Consider the following 18,974-nt stretch of genomic DNA (forward strand, 5'->3'; position numbering starts at 1 on the left):
TCCAAAACAAGATAAAGCAGAGAACAGGATAAGGTAAAATAAAACATAATGAAGTTTATATAGAGAAAGTGGGTACAAATTTAATTGTGTACTTTGTTAGATATTAAATCAAGAATGTCATTCACATGGTCTTACATGAAATGTCTTATTGCTTCCCCTAGAGGAAGTTGCTCTTTCTGTGCACTGCAAGACTTTGCTATTTTCCCACGCAATCAAATCACCTCTATCAGCTGTACAAAATACATGTACCAGTTGCATCTCCCAATTCTTTCCAACATCTATGCCTAGTGAGAGTTGAAAAAGCTTTTTAGAGAATTTTCAATCAGCTTTTCAATCTTTTATATGGCACTTTAATTCTAGGCAGAAAATACAAATTCCATTCAGCCTGAATTAAAATATAAAAGCATTGGTGCAAAGTCAAGAGAATGCAGGCTGAAATTATTCTGCCACTGCTTTATTTTTGAATGAAGGATTCTCCAATGAGTTTTTCTTCTAAACTCAAAAACTGCAAATGAAACACTGGCTTTCCTTTTTATTTTTGAATCAAGAAATTTTCTCAGGTCTTTGCCTGAGAAAGACAAAAGGTTCCACAATTTCCAGTACACTGTATTGGGAATGCCTGCTGTGGCTCTAAGTCCCAATTACATCCACAATTTTGATCTGGACTAAAAGAAATAAAAGTATTTATGTGAACACTGAGTAAATCTTTTGCATCATTAGGGTGGTTTTGATGTTTCTCTATGGTACCAAATTTCAGGGCTGATATTATTGCCTAAAACCACTGGGAATGATTCCAGTTGTCATAATACCCACACCAATGTCTGCTGAATTTAGAGCAAATCCCACTGCTGATTTCAGCAGGCAGTGAATCTAGTCCCTGCAATGCATTTATTGAGGCACAGATTTTCAAAGGAACCACAGAAATCAAAAATATAATTGCATTCCATTTAAATTCCCCTAAATTTTGTTTTGCAGATTAATTTGAAAAGCTGTTGTTCAATGAATTAATACAATAATCTTACAACACAATTATTTCGCTTTAATATAAATTCATTGTTAAGTAGAGTTGGTTTTGGGGTTTTTTTTTTAGGTTATACAGAGATACCAAACATGGCTCTTGGTGTCCCCCAACTGCATGCATGTCAGGAATTGTGGTTTATGGATTCTGTGCTGCTCCTGACAAAATCAATGGAAACAGGACTGGGTTCTCAATGCATACAGAGGTCTGAAAGCCTACCAGAGTGTATTTATGGAAAAGATAAAAAAGAATCAACAACATGAAGTCAGATTATACAAACCTTATATTTGTTGCATCAGCTCCTCAGCACAATAAAGCAGTTTCTCAGGTCCCTGCCTGAAGAGTTCTTTCAGGATTGTCCTTTCTGAAGCTGAAACAGCTTTATAAACACAATCCAATTCAAACTAACACAGTTCAACTCCAAAACTTGAAAGGAGCAAGCAACTTTGATCATTTGTTCAGGCTGATGGCTTTTAATGATGGAGATTTCCAAGGTAAAAGGTTTCAGCATTCAGTCAGCTGTTACTGTTTCCTTACAGGACTTCACCAAAAGACATTCTAAAGAAATTGATTAACATTGGATCAGAAAGGAGTGGTATCATTCTTCAAAGCCGTGTTTTAATTTGTCCTGTCCTGAGTACACTGCAGCCTTATTGCTACAGCTTCATGGTAAAAAAATTCTGTTCTCTTCTCTATTCTTACAGCCTTCCCCCACAATGAACTCAACCTTCCACGCTCCTCCATACACCACCAACAGAAAAGCCATTCTGAGTGGCAGACAGAAATTAGTTGCCTTTTCTGAGGTAGGGAAAGTGACAAAAATGGTTTTCTGCATCCCCTGTGGGTGCTCTGTGGCCATGCTCAGTCTCCTAGGGATGGCTCTGTGTCCATGCTGAGTCTGCTAGGGATGGCTCTGTGGCCATGCTCAGTCTCCTAGGGATGGATTTGTGGCCATGCTCAGTCTCCTAGGATGGATTTGTGGCCATGCTCAGTCTCCTAGGGATGGCTCTGTGTCCATGCTCTGTCTCCTAGGGATGGCTCTGTGTCCATGCTCAGTCTCCTAGGGATGGCTCTGTGTCCATGCTCTGTCTCCTAGGGATGGCTCTGTGTCCATGCTCAGTCTCCTAGGGATGGCTCTGTGGCCATGCTCAGTCTCCTAGGGGTGGCTCTGTGGCCATGCTCAGTCTCCTAGGGATGGCTCTGTGGCCATGCTCAGTCTCCTAGGGATGGATTTGTGTCCATGCTCAGTCTCCTAGGGATGGCTCTGTGGCCATGCTCAGTCTCCTAGGGATGGCTCTGTGGCCATGCTCAGTCTCCTAGGGATGGCTCTGTGGCCATGCTCAGTCTCCTAGGGATGGCTCTGTGGCCATGCTCAGTCTCTACGGTGGCAGCCCTGGCTGCCTCAGTGCCGCAATGCGGCAGCGCCTGCGGGACCGCGCTGCCCGCTGGGAACAAAGAGGGACGAGCCACCAGCCCCACAGTGACACGGCACAGCTGGCAGCTTAGCCAAGTGTTGGTGTAAAAGATTCTACCAACACCTTGTAAGAGGTGGCAATGGGAATCCACAGAGAGGGAGCTGCCAGAATCCCTGAGTTCGGTCTTCTCCCTACAGCAGAACCAGTGGGTCCTGCAGGCAAAATAATGCCCCTTATTGCTCTGGCCAGAGCCCACTCTGATCTCAGCGCCTCAGCTGCCCCTCAGCTCCCAAGGCCATTGGCATTCCCACTGGGAGAGAACAGCAGGAAGAGATCTTCCATAGCTCCAGCGGGAGGACAATGGCCATGGTGCAGCACAGAACCACACAGGCAGTTGCTGGCTTTGGACAGCAGAGGAAAGAAAACAAGAAAATCTTTTAAAGAGAGAACGTTTTACTTCAACAGCCAAAATTGCCTCCCCAAAGCGCAAGAGACTGAAAAGGTATTTGTGGAATAATTTTATATTCTAACAGTATGTCACACACCTATCTGCAAATCATCCATGCTGGAAATTAAGGCTAAAATACAGGCTAGTATAAATCCACGAGTGAAATAGGGAATGCGTGATACACACATTCTGTGAATTTAAACTCGCATGTATGGGCAGTTGTTAAGGAATAGTTACATTTTTAGAGGAAAGAAATGCTTTGGAAGAACAAAGACTACACGTAGTTTCTAGACAAGGACAATTACGTTTCTTGGTAAAGCTGGAAAGGGATCTGCTTTCCATCAGGATTTTATTTTAATAAGGCATTAGACAATGCTTGTGTATACCACACAAGAAAAAGGTCAATATGTTTAAAAATGCCTATCTTTCCAATTTTTACTTTTCTCCCAAACTCCACCTACCCATGAGAAGAAGCAATACCTGCTTATATCCATGCAATACAGGTAGGAAACCATAACAATCTGAACAGAAAATACTCACAGTGTTTGATTTGCCTCCAGTCCACAGAGAAAAAGCACAAAATAAAACATACACAGAAAAAATTTGACGCACCCATGATCTGTTCAGGAATATTCTACAAGCGTGAGCTGTAGCTAAATAAAAGGAGTCTATTGTTCTCCACACATGACCATTTCTCTGCATGCACCCCAAATAAAATATACCTGCCATTGTGGAGGGTCTCTTTCAGCCGGAGTGGCTCACCTGGCTCCTAACGCCCTTCCCGCAGACGGGAAGACGGGATGTCTCACAGATGAGATGGACCCAACCCTTTTAAGACACCACTGGAATTGCCCAAGGAGCCAGTAGGAAGCGTGGGTGCTGCGGCGTGGGCTCCCCCTCCCCAGAGCCCGCCCAGCCCGCAGCCGCCTCCTGCACCAGCGGGGGCTCCTGGCGGCCTCCAAGGCGCCGCTGCAGAGGTGCTGCATTGCGGCAATCCATCCATCGCCGCACCACGTCCTGCACTGGGGGCCAAAACAGGGATGTGCCCCTCACTCCTTCTCCAGCAAAGCCCTGCTGCTCTCAGACACAACCCAAGGGTCTAGTGGCGAATGGAGACCTTGCCCGGTCTATGCTGCTTCACCCCTCCAGCACAGCCATCAGCCTGGCTTGCACTGCGTTCTCTTTATCCACAAATAAAGCCCACTCCCAGCGACAGTCTGGTGCTTGCAGACCAAGAAGCATCACCCCACCCAACACTCAGAAGACAAGGGGGATGAAAGCAATCTTAGAAAAACAATTTTAATGGCACAACTGAACGTCGTTTCCATCAATGACTTTATGTAGCCATTGATGCTTTTCCAACTATTTTAAGCTATTTTCTCTAAAACAATCCAGCAACATGGTACATCATAACAAAGGTTTCTGGATGGTCTTACAGCATTTTTAGATTTGTTCCTAAGGATGTGCAGATGTCCCAAGCACGGCCATCCATCACTCGTAAAGATGAAATCCAATGCATTCAGATTATTCACCCCAAAATAGAAATGTAATGGATGTTTTCTAAAAGTAAAGAAATGTAATGCTGCTTCAAAAATATTGAACCAGTTAACAAGAAATGGCTTCATTTACGATAACTTAATAAACACAGAAATAGTGATTATTTGTCTTCCTATGACTTTGACATTATTTTTTACTTCTGTCCTAAAAGCAGCTCTTAAATTTTCTTTATTCCTATGCCCAGGACTAGATAAGCTACATAAATAAAATCTAACTTATATTAATCCTATTTCTACCTTTTAAGTTTTAAAAAATATTTTTCTTGATTTAACCTAATTTTAAAATGCTCTCATCATCACACATATATACCTACATATACACACCATTGCATGCATAACCTTTTGAACAGAAAGAAAAAAGACACTATTTGATCTTTAGATCAAAAGCAGGTTTTACCAATGCATTTTTTTCAGGTGCAGATATAGTTATCTACTTCACTTCCAAGAAGTTCCAAGCTATCTACTTATTACTGATTTGATTTCTAATTTATTACAGACACAATATTATTGTGCTGGCTAAAAATATTGGATAAAGCCAGTAATACGGAATGCACAGTACCCTGGTCCCTGCAGCTACAGTTTAAGGCAAAATATCTGACATCTTGCTTCAATTGGGAGCTCAACAATCCTTGCATTCAGAGCTACCATAACAGTTTTACTCTCTCTTTGCAGGCTTCTGAGTCCTCCCTTGAACAAAGACTGGCTAGAGCTCAGAGCCTTTGTCTATGAGGTACTTAGCACAGCAGAAGGACAAAAGCAACCTCTGAAAAAGACAAACCATCTACCCCCTACTGGTCACAAACAATGCCTTTAGCTGCACACAGGAAAAAAGAAGGGAAACAGTTATGTGTTTTGAAATGTCTTGGTATTGATCATTTTTCGCTGTTGTGACTGAGCCCAGAGGAAGCAGGAGTTCCCACACACACCAGCTCCGGAGCCCGGTGTCGCAGGAGGGCTGAGGACATCCCAGGATACCTGACAGTGATATCACAGGAACCTGTGGTGCAGGTTCACAGCCACAGAGGCTGCATTGGTGCCAAAAGAACCACATCCAGCTCCTGGAGCATCGTCATCCTGCTGCCCTGGGGAGCCACAGAAACACTGAACTGCAGAGTACGGCACAAAATGACTGCTCATCCACTTTGAGCTCGTCATGCTCCCTCAGAAGTGTGTCATCGCCTCAACTTTATCAGCAAGGAGCTCGATTCCATCCTAGCCTTCAGCTCAGCTCTTGGTTAAGGTGTTGAGCTGCACATCAGCATGAAACACACAGCTGAGTGTCCTCTAGATTAAGTCGTTCACATTCATTTGACTTTCAACAGTCAAAATGCTTGTTCTACATCTTTTGTGCTACTGACGAAGAAACTGTATTAGTCAAAGGGGAGGGAGGGCAGGTCACAAGATGAGCAGAGCATGCAAATGAAACAATTAATATCATGGGAGAGAAGGTGTGCCAGAAATCTCTGTATCTCCTGGAGTTTTGACTTTGGAATCTCTCGGAGCAGCGACTGCAGCACCAGGCTTAAACGACACAACCCATAAAACTGGGCTCCCTCAAAAAGCATACTGGTCAGTGATTCATGAAACTAATAACTCTAACCTGCCACTGCTCTTATCTTGCTAAGTTCTGCAGCCTGTATGGCTCCAGGCTATTCTTAAAGGGAAAAAACCCTCCAACCTAATGGGGCAGGGAAGGAGAATGAGCACAGCATTCAACTACTGCATATGCTCCAGGAAGGGAAAAATCCATCTTTCTAAATATGTAACATAATTAGGCATCCGGACCAAGGACTGATAGAAATGTTCATCAATTTGCGAGGACATGCCTGAAATACAGCAGGATTAGCAAAATCATTGATCAATGAATTTATGCAAATATATTCTCCCCATAAAGAGAGAGTTACATTACATCTGTAACAGGCATCAGTGGTTTTCAGAGACCCTCTCTTAGCCACTCTTATTTTGTCTTGGCTGGTCTTTGATATAAAGCCTGTCACCATGGTGCCATCTGGACAGTGTTCCTTTCACCATGCCATACTTCCAACCTCCCATTTGTAATCTGCTGTACTACAGAGGTTATCTCAGATTTCATTTCCACATCTTGAGCAGGGACACCAGATCTCCCACGGACATGCATCAGCAAATAAAAACATTTCTTATCAAGCTGCCACGTATGCAGCCCATCTTCCCTCCATCAACTCGTCATGCTGATTATGCATCTCCTTTCCCTAGGGTGCACTGGGTGGGGGGGCACTCCACTTTCCACAAGTTCACCCAAAAAAAGGCATTTCTGCAGTTAATCTTATCTCTGACTATTTACGTAACTGGAACCTTGTAGTAACCACAGCCAGGCTCTCTGGGAGCCTTTCTCCTTCCTTTGCAGACAGGGACACAGGAGGCAGGAAGAACGGGAAGAGAGGAAACTAAGGGACAGTCTAACAAATAACGGAGTGAAGAGAAGGGGAAATTCCCATCTGTCCACTGATACCTCTGTACTCTGGGCACACGATTTCTCTATTGCCAAACCAGCTGTTGACTTCCTCTGGCATAACTTGATTGTCTGTGAGACAAGCTCAACGTAGAAAACTGTGGATACTCCTAGAAATACCCAACTCCTTGTTTTTCACCTAATTTCACCAAGCAGGTACATACTTCAATTAACTACCAATGGTTACTCCCTTCCATTACTTTTTATTACACGTACAATTTTTCCATGTTGACTGATAAAATAAGTAAAGATTTTAAATTGCTTTTATTAATTTACATACATTTGAGCTAATACACACCCTCGGGTAAAATAAACAACCCCAAACAAACCAACAAAAAAACCCCGAAAAACCCTAAAACCCAAACCACAAAAAACATAAATCAAAAACTGCAATATTGTATTGTATTGTACAAAACTGTACTCAAGTATAAGTAAACTAGTTATGCACATCATTTGACAAAGAATTCTCATTTTCATTATTGTATTTAGGCATTTTGGTATCAGTTATAGGAACGTGATTTACAGAGTTCAAATTTGATCCTGATTGCCTCCACCGATTGTAATTTGCAGCAAAATAGAGGAGGAAATCACATTTGTGTGGCATTTTCAGGCTTTCATTAAGCAGTGACATCTCATATATTTAGAATTATGTCATGACTTTCGCTCCCTGTCTCTCCAGGTTGTGCAAGCAAATAAAAATCTTCTATCTAGTTAAGACATGCCCAGAATAGCATTTTGCAAATAAGTAAAACTGACTATATAACTGAGCTTTCAGCATACAGAGGCAATCCTAGGAACAATTAAATCCTGGCTGTGGCACAAAATATTGATCCATGTAGAGAAAAGTTCTTAAAAGTTTGCTATGACAAAAGGCAGTGTGCATTATAACCACACTCACCCACAACATCTCTATTGGAAATTGTACAGACTAAACCTTTTATCAAATAACTGTTTATAACAGGAACATACTGAATCCAAACATGGACGGCAGGAATAATCCCACTTTTTACCCACTGGTCAAATGCTTGCAAAGCCTGGATGTGGCAGACAATGCACAGAACTGGGGCTGCAGGCCAGGCTGGTGTGACAGACTGGCTGTGTCCCACCCAACTGGCTCGGGGCTGAGTTGGAGCTCAAAACCATTGGCACAGCCCTTACAGCTCTGTGGTTTTGTGGGTGTGCCATGGAGCAGGAAGAAGAGTGTGGCAGAAGTATTTGGAGAGAAAGGGTTCTGCATACAAGACAGAAGGATTTAAATTTCTCTCATTACTTAAAGATTTTAGGAAAGGAAAGATGGCGCAGTTTTATTTACCTTTATTACATTTTGCAATCAGAAGAAATTATCTTTTAATATAATACATTTATGGCTCATTTGGAACTGAAGTCACAAGTATTTGGATGACTATACTTGCACTTTTTCATCATTACTTGTGGATGAATTGGCAGATTTTTTACACTAAGGCACCCAAGGTGGACTGGTGGATCCCTGAGCGCGTGCAGCTACGGGCTCAACAGCAGTCAGTGCTCATTCATTCCAAAAGCAGGTGAAACTCAGGAGGGAGGATTTTAAACTCAACCATATGATATGAAAGACCTACAATTAATGTGGCTAACAACAAACAAACCCCCAAATCATTCTGTACTAGCCCTGTACAGCAAGAACCCATTTGCCTTCTTTAAAAAAAAACTACCCACAGACCTCCTAGGATTAGCTCTTCGTGTGATAAAATCTTATGCAACAAACAGAATGTGTTCAAGCTCTGGACCCTCTGGCTATCATTATAAAGCAGGAGAAAACCAGCTTTTACAATATAAAAAAAAAAAGGAAACACTCCACCTAAGTTGTCAACAGTGACTTGTAATTCTTTCTGTGCTGTCCACACAGTACAACTCCCATGCCACCGCACAGTTTTCCTGTAATCCCAGAGAGACAAAACAATGACAAATAAATTAATGGGCTTTTTGCTGAGTTCTGTTTCTTACTGAGAAAAATGCTTCAGCCCTCCCAGTCTAATCACAATAGTATGCTCAGACACTCAATATTACTAGTTTATCCAGTTTGAGCTTGTTGAACCATCTTGAAATCAATTTCTTTTATTCATGTGTCCTAAGAGACTGGAGGTAAAATTCTGAACCCTAGACATATTTTATCTCATATACTTAATAATTTTGGTCATTTGGAAATAAAACCATGGACTAATTTCTAACCTACAAAGTACATGAACAATACATTGTCACACCACAAGGAATAGTGGCTGATCATTTTGAAGACTACACTGGGCTTTTGGTTTGGTATTGAGGTTTTTTTTAACAACCTTTAATCATACTTTCAGCTACAGTAACAGATATTTCTCAATAATACTTATTGCCAGATATTGCCACAGGATGTAAGTAAAAATTAAGAAGAGCAGAGACCTTCTCCTATTAAAAAATCTTTAATTACCAAAGGTTTCCCACCAATTTTCTTCAACATTTCTGTGCATTTTTATGCTAACAAGTCCTAAGACAGTTAATACCTTTTGCCACTCATTTAGGAACACATGCCCATTTTGCATTTTATCTCTGTTTCAGTTGCTGCTCACACTTTTCTACATCTTGGAATGCAAGACTAAACCCATTGAAGTATGTTTTATCATTTTATAAAAAGGGGGACACAGGAATTATGTCAAAAAGAAAAATTTCCTATTTTATCAACAGATAAAAACCAAATCCTTCATAAGAATCTGTTCAGAGAATCTGAGACAAGAATGAAAAAGCCAGCCCCAAAACAGAACTACCAGGACAGGATGTTTAAGTCCATCAGTTCTGCAGGTCATTTCTCAGACATTGTTTTCAACTTGCTGCACAGGCAAAGACAATCACGAGAAAGCATCAAAGCGCTTTATACTCAACATTTTTGCATCTTTTAACCTAAACCTCAGCATCAGCAGTAGTACTTGGCACTTGCTTTAGGGTCTGAGTAGGTGAGGCCATAAAATCAGTGACATTTTTTGTGTCATGGGAACACAGAGGCTCCTAAACGCAGAGGTGACCAGACCAAGAGCGCGAAGGCGCTGCCAGCCGCATTCCGCGCCCTGGGCTGCTCCCAGCTGCAGCTGAAGTTCCCAGCTCCCTGCACCACGCCAAGTTCTCAACTTGGGCACAAATTTCAGCCTTGTTTTCATCCCTGCCTCTGTGCTGTTAGTTGGTACGGGAAGATATTTATAACGCAAAGCAAGAAAATGAGAATAGTAACGAAAACAACTTGACGGTAAGAAGAAATAAGGCACACGGGTCACGGCGTGCTCTGCATTTTGAAGGATAACTGCACAGAACTTCTCCTTCTACTGAAGAGCTACTGAATCACCAAGCTCCTTGCAGTCATGGTTTTTGAGGAGCTCAAGGTGAATGAAACGTGCAATCCAGAAACCGAAGTGTTTCTAAAGAAAATATTCTTAGTTTGTTTTTTGAGCATGGCTCTGCCCCGAGTTATAGACAAAATTTATAATTCTGTAGACAGGCCGTGTGTGAGGAGAAAAGTACAGGAATGGAAACACTGATTATCAAAGAATCATAAGATTTCAGTAAGATAAAGAAGAAATACATTATTTGGTACTCTGGCAAACTGTTCAAACAGATAATTGGATTTATTTTTGCAAGACTCATTTAGTATTTTCTACATACCATATTTTATGTTAAAATATATCTCCATAAAATACATAGTGGGTCTGAAAGGCTGAAATTTGGTTTCATTTGTTAATGATCTTTGATGGTTCGGATTGTTGTAAATTTTAACATTTATGACTCTTTTACAACTAAAGATATTATATTCTCTGGAGAATTTAGCAAATTTATTTTGATAGAATAAATTTTCAGACTTTCTCTGAAGAAAAACATGGGAAAAAATTCAAATTATGTTGGAAGTATAAAACACACATTTTGTGACTGCAAGAAAAATAGGCTTAGAAACAGATACTATCAATGTGTTTTCTTATCTTTTAGAATTAATATTGATTATTTTTCCTGTAGCAGCGTATCTGTGCTGAAAATTAAAAATGCACTAAATAACTGATTATGATCTATTTTATACATCCTCATCTCCTCATCTTTTCCCACCCAGAAATAACTAGCATAGAAGTAACCAATTGAAAACAGCGAGGTAAACAAACTAATTCATCATTTACTACAACGTGGGGAGAAGGAATGCATTCCTAGCAACTTCTGCAGAGCCTGCAGAACTCAGTATATTGCAAAAAAGAGCTCCATTTATTGTCCAGCCTATTTAGTGAAAGTTATAGCACAGTCTGCTGTCAGGGGAGGACTGATTCACTCTCTGCAGATACAGACAATCAGTCCATCAAAAGGGAAAAAAAAATAAAAAAGCCAATTTTAGAGGAGTTCCATTTTTTTTCTTTCTTCTCTTTCACCACACAGTAGACTTTTCAATCTGACAGACAAGTAAAATTTTGTAGTGGTAACACATTACTTTTCCTGAAAAGCGCTATTACTGTAGAATTCAAACAATACTGTTGATAACAGAAGTTCCCAGGCAAGAAACTCTGCAAACACCTTCTGCTAGCTCAGTATGAACAACACACACTATCTGATCCACATCAGGGTCCCAGCCTGGGGGACAGGGGACAGAGGGGCTGTGACAGACACGGCCACCGCCAGGTCCCTCAGAGAGCTGAGCTTGTGCTGACATGGAGGGCAGAGCTCCTTGGAGCATCAGCCCGAGCTGGATCCAGCCCTTGGGGACATCCCTGTGCATCACCAGAGTGTTTAGACCCTGTGGAGTGGCACAGGGCTGCCCATCCAGCCCTGCTGCTCTGCCTCCTCTCAGGAGCCCCTCTCGGGACACGTCGTGACTCTGCTGAGTCTCCAGGTGCCAGCAGTGTCTGAGGCAGGTGCTTATTTCATCCACCTACCATTTGCTGTTTCATCCCATGTAATTTAAGGGCAAGCTCTGCAGCAGCCAGGCAGGCCTTCCCTGCTGTAGGAAGGGGTGCTCTGGGTCAGGGCTGCTCTCCCGTTAACTCACGGTGGATGGGGAGGGTTTGAATTTTGGAGAGGTGGCGTGTCCCTCCCGCCCCCCTCCATTTCAGCTCAGAATTATGTGCTGTCACGAGTACTGACACTCAGCTTTGCAGGATTAACTTTTGGGTGACAGGGAAAGCTTTGCAGCAGTTCATATTGTGAAAACCTATTCCAGAAAAGGTCTTTAAGTGAACAAGTTACAATTAGTAATAAGGAAATTATCTGCACAGATACCAAGTTCAGGCTAATATTGGATTTACATTACAATGACAGCGCTTTAAATCTAATGTGCTGCTTCTCTGGTAGAGTCAGCTTTCACTGTCAAAACCTTTTTTTTCAGTATGTGCTGCAGCTTTAACAGCCTATGTGTAAAGTTTGTGGTACATGAAGAGCACAACGTGGTGTTATTTCAGCCCTCAGAGAAGGAACCTCCCCAAAAGCCAATGACTGCACTGAACAAGCCTGCCAAGCGTCCGTCTCTCCTCCCTCTTACACACCAAACACCTTTGAAACAGCTTTTGTCTAGGGCAGCGGTCACCTCTCGGGTAATATTGCTGCCCACGAGCCTGTTACCCATCCTGTGCTGGCCATCAGGGCAGGATTCTGGCTGCAGATCACACACCGGACACGCCGGGAATGCTGCCGAACCCATCTGCTCCAGGCAGCAGCCAGCGCGGCGATCTCCGCGCTCCTCAGAGCGCACACGGCGTCTATTGTGGCTTAATTAGCAGCACAGCCAGCCCGGGGAAGGCTGAGATTGCACCTGCCGAGGTGGGCAGCGAGGCTGCGGAGCCCCCAGCCTCGGCAGCACTGCAGCACACGGCGCTGTGGGGACAGCCACCCCCCACCGCCCCGGCACCAAGTCAACTCACAGGATCTCCAGGTCGCGCAGGGCTCGGAAGGCTCCATCTTCGATGCAGCTGATCTGGTTGTTGTCCAGTTGCCTGCAGAAAGGAAGGGAGAGGATGAAGGCTGGCTCGGAGCGCCAGGTTGGGGCTTCCCTGTCAGCGAGGTGTCCCTCCACCCCCTCGCAGCGCCTGCTCAGCTGCCACGCTGCTCGGGGCTGCTCGCGGCTGTCTGACAGCGCTGCACGCTCCCGCACACTGAAGCCTGTCAGGTCTCAGTAAATATTAATTGCGGCTTTTTTTTTTTTTTTTTTTGCCTTTTTTTTTTTTTTTTTTTTTTTTTTTTAAGGCAGAAGGGAGTAATTTCATTACATTAGGGCATCCAATCCATTATGAGCTTTTACCGTCATGTCACTGAAACAATTTCATTAAGCTAAAGGCCTGTAAATCATTGGAGGTCACTGGGCTGCCCTCCGTGACCTCACAGAATGCCGTTTTTTCTTTTACTGGAAGTTGGAGTCCTCTGTCCTGACAGTACTAAATCTTCAGGCTTTATCTACCCAAGAGCTGTGAGAGTGCATAGGGAATATACCAATTCCAAATTAGACTCAACTAATCTAATTTTATAGTCTTTTTATTATTCTAAGCACCAAATGTCTGTGGTGGTTCGATGCCTCTCTGCATTGTTACTGGTCCCATCTGGTAGCCCTTTCTATTGAAAGATTTCTGACTAAATACAGATTCTGACTAACTGCATCAGGGAGAGCAATCCAGTGACAAAAAGCATTATACACATGTACACTTAAAACACTATTTTGCTTCAAAACATGTAATTTAATATTTGGGTGGCGGAGTTCTCTCATTTGTCTCCCTGTATGCGCATGATTTTAATGTATTTTGCAATACATGTGGATGCAGCAAGACAGCTACATCTGTCTCCTCTGCTTAAAAGAATTAAAGTTGCAATTTAAAATTCAGTGATTACATTTTCTGACATCTGATCCCTTAAATTTTACACTTAAAGAAATAAAATTACATATCCAGTCACATGCAAGTAAAATATCTGCATTTCATGAAAAAATAGATGCAAGCTCCTGACTATCTGCTACTGCCCTTTGCACAGCATAAACATTGGATTCGATGAGGCAGAGACCTTTTGTACTATGTGGGTAAAGTATCTTGAAAAAAGATACAAAGATTATACTGTAGTTTCTGATTTTTATGAAACATATATATGTGTGTATATATATATGTAACTATAGGAAATATATTACACCCATGTATAGTAAGGTTGTATAGTTTCACCAACTACTTTCCAATTATTCGCCGTACTTAATTTTTGGTCTAAATAGACATTTGCAGCTATTTTCTTATTATACAACAATAAAGCTCAAACAAGCAAATACAATCTTTATGAACCCCTCTAAAGACTGAGTTTGATCTGCTAACATTGAGCATCCTGCCCATGTACATCTTTGAGAACCATGGGACACTTACTCTTTGTGATGCAGTTTGTATCAATGAACATTGTATTTTTTTATGAGTTAAAGTACAGGAAAACCCACTCATACTCTAAGGTCTACTAAAATTCTTAGCAGCCATAAAGCCCCAACTAGAGTTTCTCACAGCATTCGCTAACTTTGGAGAACTTTGTGAATTTGGCAAAACTTCAGCAATGTCTCCAATACTGGCAGACAGTGGGATGTACAATCCTCCAAAAGGGATTTTTCTGTGTGTAGGAGTTCATGAACAGCTTATATACATATCTGGATAAATGTATACATACATATTTATGTTCTCTCTGTTTCTCTGACCATCTGTGAAAGATCCTAAAACCTCTCTATTTCTGACTGCTGAGAAGACTTGTCCTGATATCCCAGTTTAATTGACAAAAATTTGTGGCTCCAACAGAAGGGATGGTGCATTTTGAAGAGGAATAAACTTAAACGAATTAAATACAGTGGTGTCTGCATGTTTAAGTACTTTACACTTAGCTTTATTAAGCAGAAGGTTGGCAGATATTAACATGTGGGGAGAATGGAGCCTCAACTTGAGAACCACCTCTGCCTCTCTTTCTACGGGAAGTACTAGATATTGCACGATTTTTATTGGAGTTATACTATGATATTGATTTTTCTGCCAAATGCACTAAAATAAGCAAATAAACCCACAGTGTGCTTCTCTCAAAGCCTTCTGATTAAAGGGATTCCTTGGTGGGTATTGTATTTTTAAAAAAACTGCTACTCTCATAGATTGATTTTTGTTGAAAAAGCGTAATGACCATTTTAATCATATTTCCACAGGTCCAGTCATGCCACTGCCAACAACCAGCTTTAGTCTGTGTGATCGATGCACAGGATCACAGCAAGGGAAACCTCTCAGTGCTCAGAAGACACGCACTTAGCAGGGCTATCAGTAAATAGGGAACATATTCATTAGTGATACACCCTGATTCTGTAGCCCATAACCAATTCTTCACAGTCTCAGGGGTGAAACTCACATGTTTAATGCTCCTTTGTCACAGAGCTCGTGTCTCCTGGTATCTATCACCCCAACACATTTATATCTGCATTGAAACATGAGAATTTCTTCTCAAAAGGAAGAGAGCTAGTCGTCTTAAAATTAGGTTTTAAGACCCTCTGCCTCCCTATTTATTTCTCTGTGTGTAAAGATGGAAATCCTATTTCTGTGCATCTCTATAGCACCCTGGTGAGCCGTTCAGTCAAGACTAGAAATTTGAGAGTTTAGATCTAAAAGTCTTCCTTTCACAACAAAGTGAAAAGTTAAAAGTTTTGGGGAAAGTTTAAGTGAAGTCTTACAGAAAGCCAAGGTGTCCAGCACATCTTTTCATGCTTATGAAGACAAAAGAAACCCCCTGTGATGTGAACCAGCAGCCAGCTCACACACTCAGTGTGGGCAGGCTGTGCACGCAGCTCCTCGAGGGGCCAGACATCCCTAACATTTGTTGAGAAGAACATCTCACTTGAATAAAATTAACCATATGCAGAGATGGTAAAATTTCAACTTAAAAAAAAGGAAAAAAACCCTAATATTTCAGAAGAGGTGGAACCTACATTTCCCTGAGGAACATTGTGACACTGCTCCCATCTCCTCATCGCTGCATCCTGAACAGAGCACGCAGGCACACAGAGCACAGGTCAGCTTCCTGAGACACACCTCACCTGCTCCAGGCTCACAGGGGAATTTTTAAAAATGGTCTTGGGCTGCAGAAGCCTTGGTTCAGATTTAAATGGCACCTCTATTTGTCAGCACTCCTAGAAAATCTTTTCCTCGAGATTGCAAGTGGGTTGTTATGCATGTAGTGGTGCAACATGCTGGTGCTAAAAGGTCAGACAACACAAACTCAGATTTAAGAGGCAATTTTAAAAATCCATGGACAAAATCACTTTCCATAGCTGCATTTACTCTGCCTTTTGAAGGAATACAGCACTGGGCACGGATTGATCTAAACCTACCAAGTGATTTGACTGCCTCTGACCAAAAAATGTCCTCACAGAGAAATACTGAGCTGCTGAGGGATGAATGAAACCACAGTAACTGAGCTGAGTGCGACACTTCCAAATTTTGCTGAGTTACATGGATAGCTAACTTTGATTTGGGCCGAAGTGTTTGGGTTAAATGCTGAATCTCTCATGCATCAGACACCAAGCAGTGAAGCTGAGCAGACCCAGATCCCAGAGCTGGGCTGGGTGATGCTGTCAGAGCAGGTCAGCTGAGATGCCCGGCTGGGACAGCCAGCAGCTCCCCTGGGATTGAATTATCCACGCTGACCCCACCCCGGAGGCTCCAGGGATCCCAGAGCTCCGTGACAGGCAATTAGCAACCAGACAATGCCGGGAGAGAACGACAGCAACGCCAGAGAACAGAGCAAAGCACTCGAGCAAGGAAAATATTGAATGGGCAAATGGGATTTAGGTGGAGTGTGACACAGACAAATGCTTATAAACAATCCAAGAATTTATAAAAGTCTTTGGAGGAAAAGACATCTTTCATGTGGCAGAGCTGTAATACATAAAGCCATATGTATTACTGCAATTTGGCTCTAATGTGGAGTCAATAACTACTCTCAGTTTTTATTGAAAAGCAGGAAAATTATGTGAGTACATTATATACAACTGATGGATAAAACTTAAAATTAATGTTTTAAAGAAAAAAAAACCTTAGACACAAATCACCTTCCTAAGAAATGAGAAATAACGCTGCATCCTAACAGATTTATATTACAGGAGAATCTATGGCTTGGCTAAAATGCCACTCTAAATGTTTAAAGCACTTTTTCCCTGACAGTGTAACTCTGGCTTATCCATTTAGACTGGTGCATTATCTATCATAAATAAGAGTTACATTTCAAATACTACTTAAAAGGAATAGGGTTTTACAAGGTTGATATTCTTTTGCCATTTCAAATAATTCTTTAAATACCGAGCCTTGAAGGTTTTGCTCACAACAATAAGGAATATTTAATTTTCAAATGCATTTGAGAGTTAAAAATCCCCAGCAACAAAACTGATAAAATTTTATCATGCTACTAGTTTTAAGATTTTTTTTTTAACAGAGAAATATTCTAAAACATAAAAGAACTGAATTCATGCAGGGTGAAATTTACCAAAACTGAAATAATCTGGTTTTTTAATTAACATTAAAAAATTTCTGTTTAAAACCCAAAGTTTGTATTACTAGCAAGATTTCTTCACAGCACACCAACTATATAAAAGATTTCAGCATTTTTTCTGCAATTTGCCACACTCACATTCACAAAGAAGAGGCTCTTCAAGCATCAACATTTAAAAATAATGGACTTTATAACCAGTGTTTTGTACTTTATTCAGCAAGGGATTTTTTTTCCATTTCCAAACACTACCAAGGGCACTGCAGAGCTTGAGTGCTAATCTATTTTTTAATTATATTGTGACAGTAGTTAAAATACTATAACCTTTTTCTATATTTTGCCCAAAATCTTGTTCAATATTTAAATAAAAGCCAGTATTAATGGCTGCTGTAATATATACTGTTCCAATTTCTTTCTCATATCTCACATTTAGCATAAAAAAAACCAATGTTATAATAGTTGCATATGTAAGGTTTACTGTTACTGATATAAAATTACTGTTCTAGCTTGTATCTACACTTGCAGATAAAAAGCAGGCAGGTGCCATTTCCTCACTGAGGAAAGACTTGCATTTTTAACCAGATATATCCATGGTAAGGAATTGTATGACCAAAATATTTTAAGGACTTTCAGTCGTGATTTCACAGGAAGGTAAATGCACAGTGAATTATTACAGAATCATTTTTAGAAAGAATTAATTTTGCTAATTACATCTTCAAAAGAACCTCTGTTGGGACAACATTTTCCCTTTCCATTTCCTTTTTCATTTGTTTCTAATAAAGTCTTGCTGGTTCTGTGTCATCCCTTTCCTGCAAAGTTTGCACTCTAGTATTTAAGTTCTTCCATAACCTGCAAGAATTAGAAAGACACTCTATAACATCTACTGCCCTTACATGATTTCAAGAATATTAAAATAGCTGAGGAAAGTGACACCAACACATCTATTTAAAATTTCTCACATGCCAAACTAAAGTCCTTATCCTTGTAGTAATTGATGAGGAAGCCCCAGTAAATGGGGAAAGATGGTGCTTTGAGGTAATGTTAAATTCAATTAAATTGAAATAACGTGAAGTTCTTTCAAAGCAGCTTTTAATGCCTTTTTTCCCATTTCATTTTTTACTCTTTATTTATTCTTCACTAGAATCACTCTATAAGAGCTTGCTTATATTAGAAAATATAAAAGATTGATACGTCTGTTGTGATCAAGCTGCAATCTCACTCAGAGATTTTTACAAGTGTTTCAAAATTCCTTTTTTTGTTTTTGTGTTTTGGTTCCCAAGGATGCAGTTTTGCCAAAAGCTGTGGTTGAGGCTTTGTGCAGAAACAGCTCATCTGCCTGAGATAATAGGGCAGACTCATATTCTCTGTCTTCTCTTTTCATACCCAACCTCTGCTGCCACACTGTTAAATTCAAGGAGGGAGGAATATCTGATTTGAAGGGGAAGAATTGCTTATGAATAATTATTCTGCAGACTATTCAAAATTACTAAGTATTTACTCCGAGTGTTTGTACTACATTAACTCACAAATCAAAATGCTGCTGTCACAAAATAACCAA

General features: G+C 41.1%; 1 protein-coding gene across 3 annotated transcripts in view; it reads right to left on the minus strand.

Moving 5' to 3' along the window:
- The window catches only part of SLIT3 (slit guidance ligand 3), a 484,612-nt gene that overhangs the window by 203,991 nt on the left and 261,647 nt on the right, over nt 1-18,974 (minus strand). For all 3 annotated transcript variants that reach the window (XM_059859899.1, XM_059859900.1, XM_059859898.1), the window contains one exon: nt 12,814-12,885. In XM_059859899.1, coding sequence (XP_059715882.1) covers nt 12,814-12,885 — 72 coding nt within the window. The remainder of the gene's footprint in view (nt 1-12,813; nt 12,886-18,974) is intronic.

This window comes from Haemorhous mexicanus, chromosome 15 (assembly GCF_027477595.1).
Source record: "Haemorhous mexicanus isolate bHaeMex1 chromosome 15, bHaeMex1.pri, whole genome shotgun sequence".
Classification (NCBI taxonomy): domain Eukaryota; kingdom Metazoa; phylum Chordata; class Aves; order Passeriformes; family Fringillidae; genus Haemorhous; species Haemorhous mexicanus.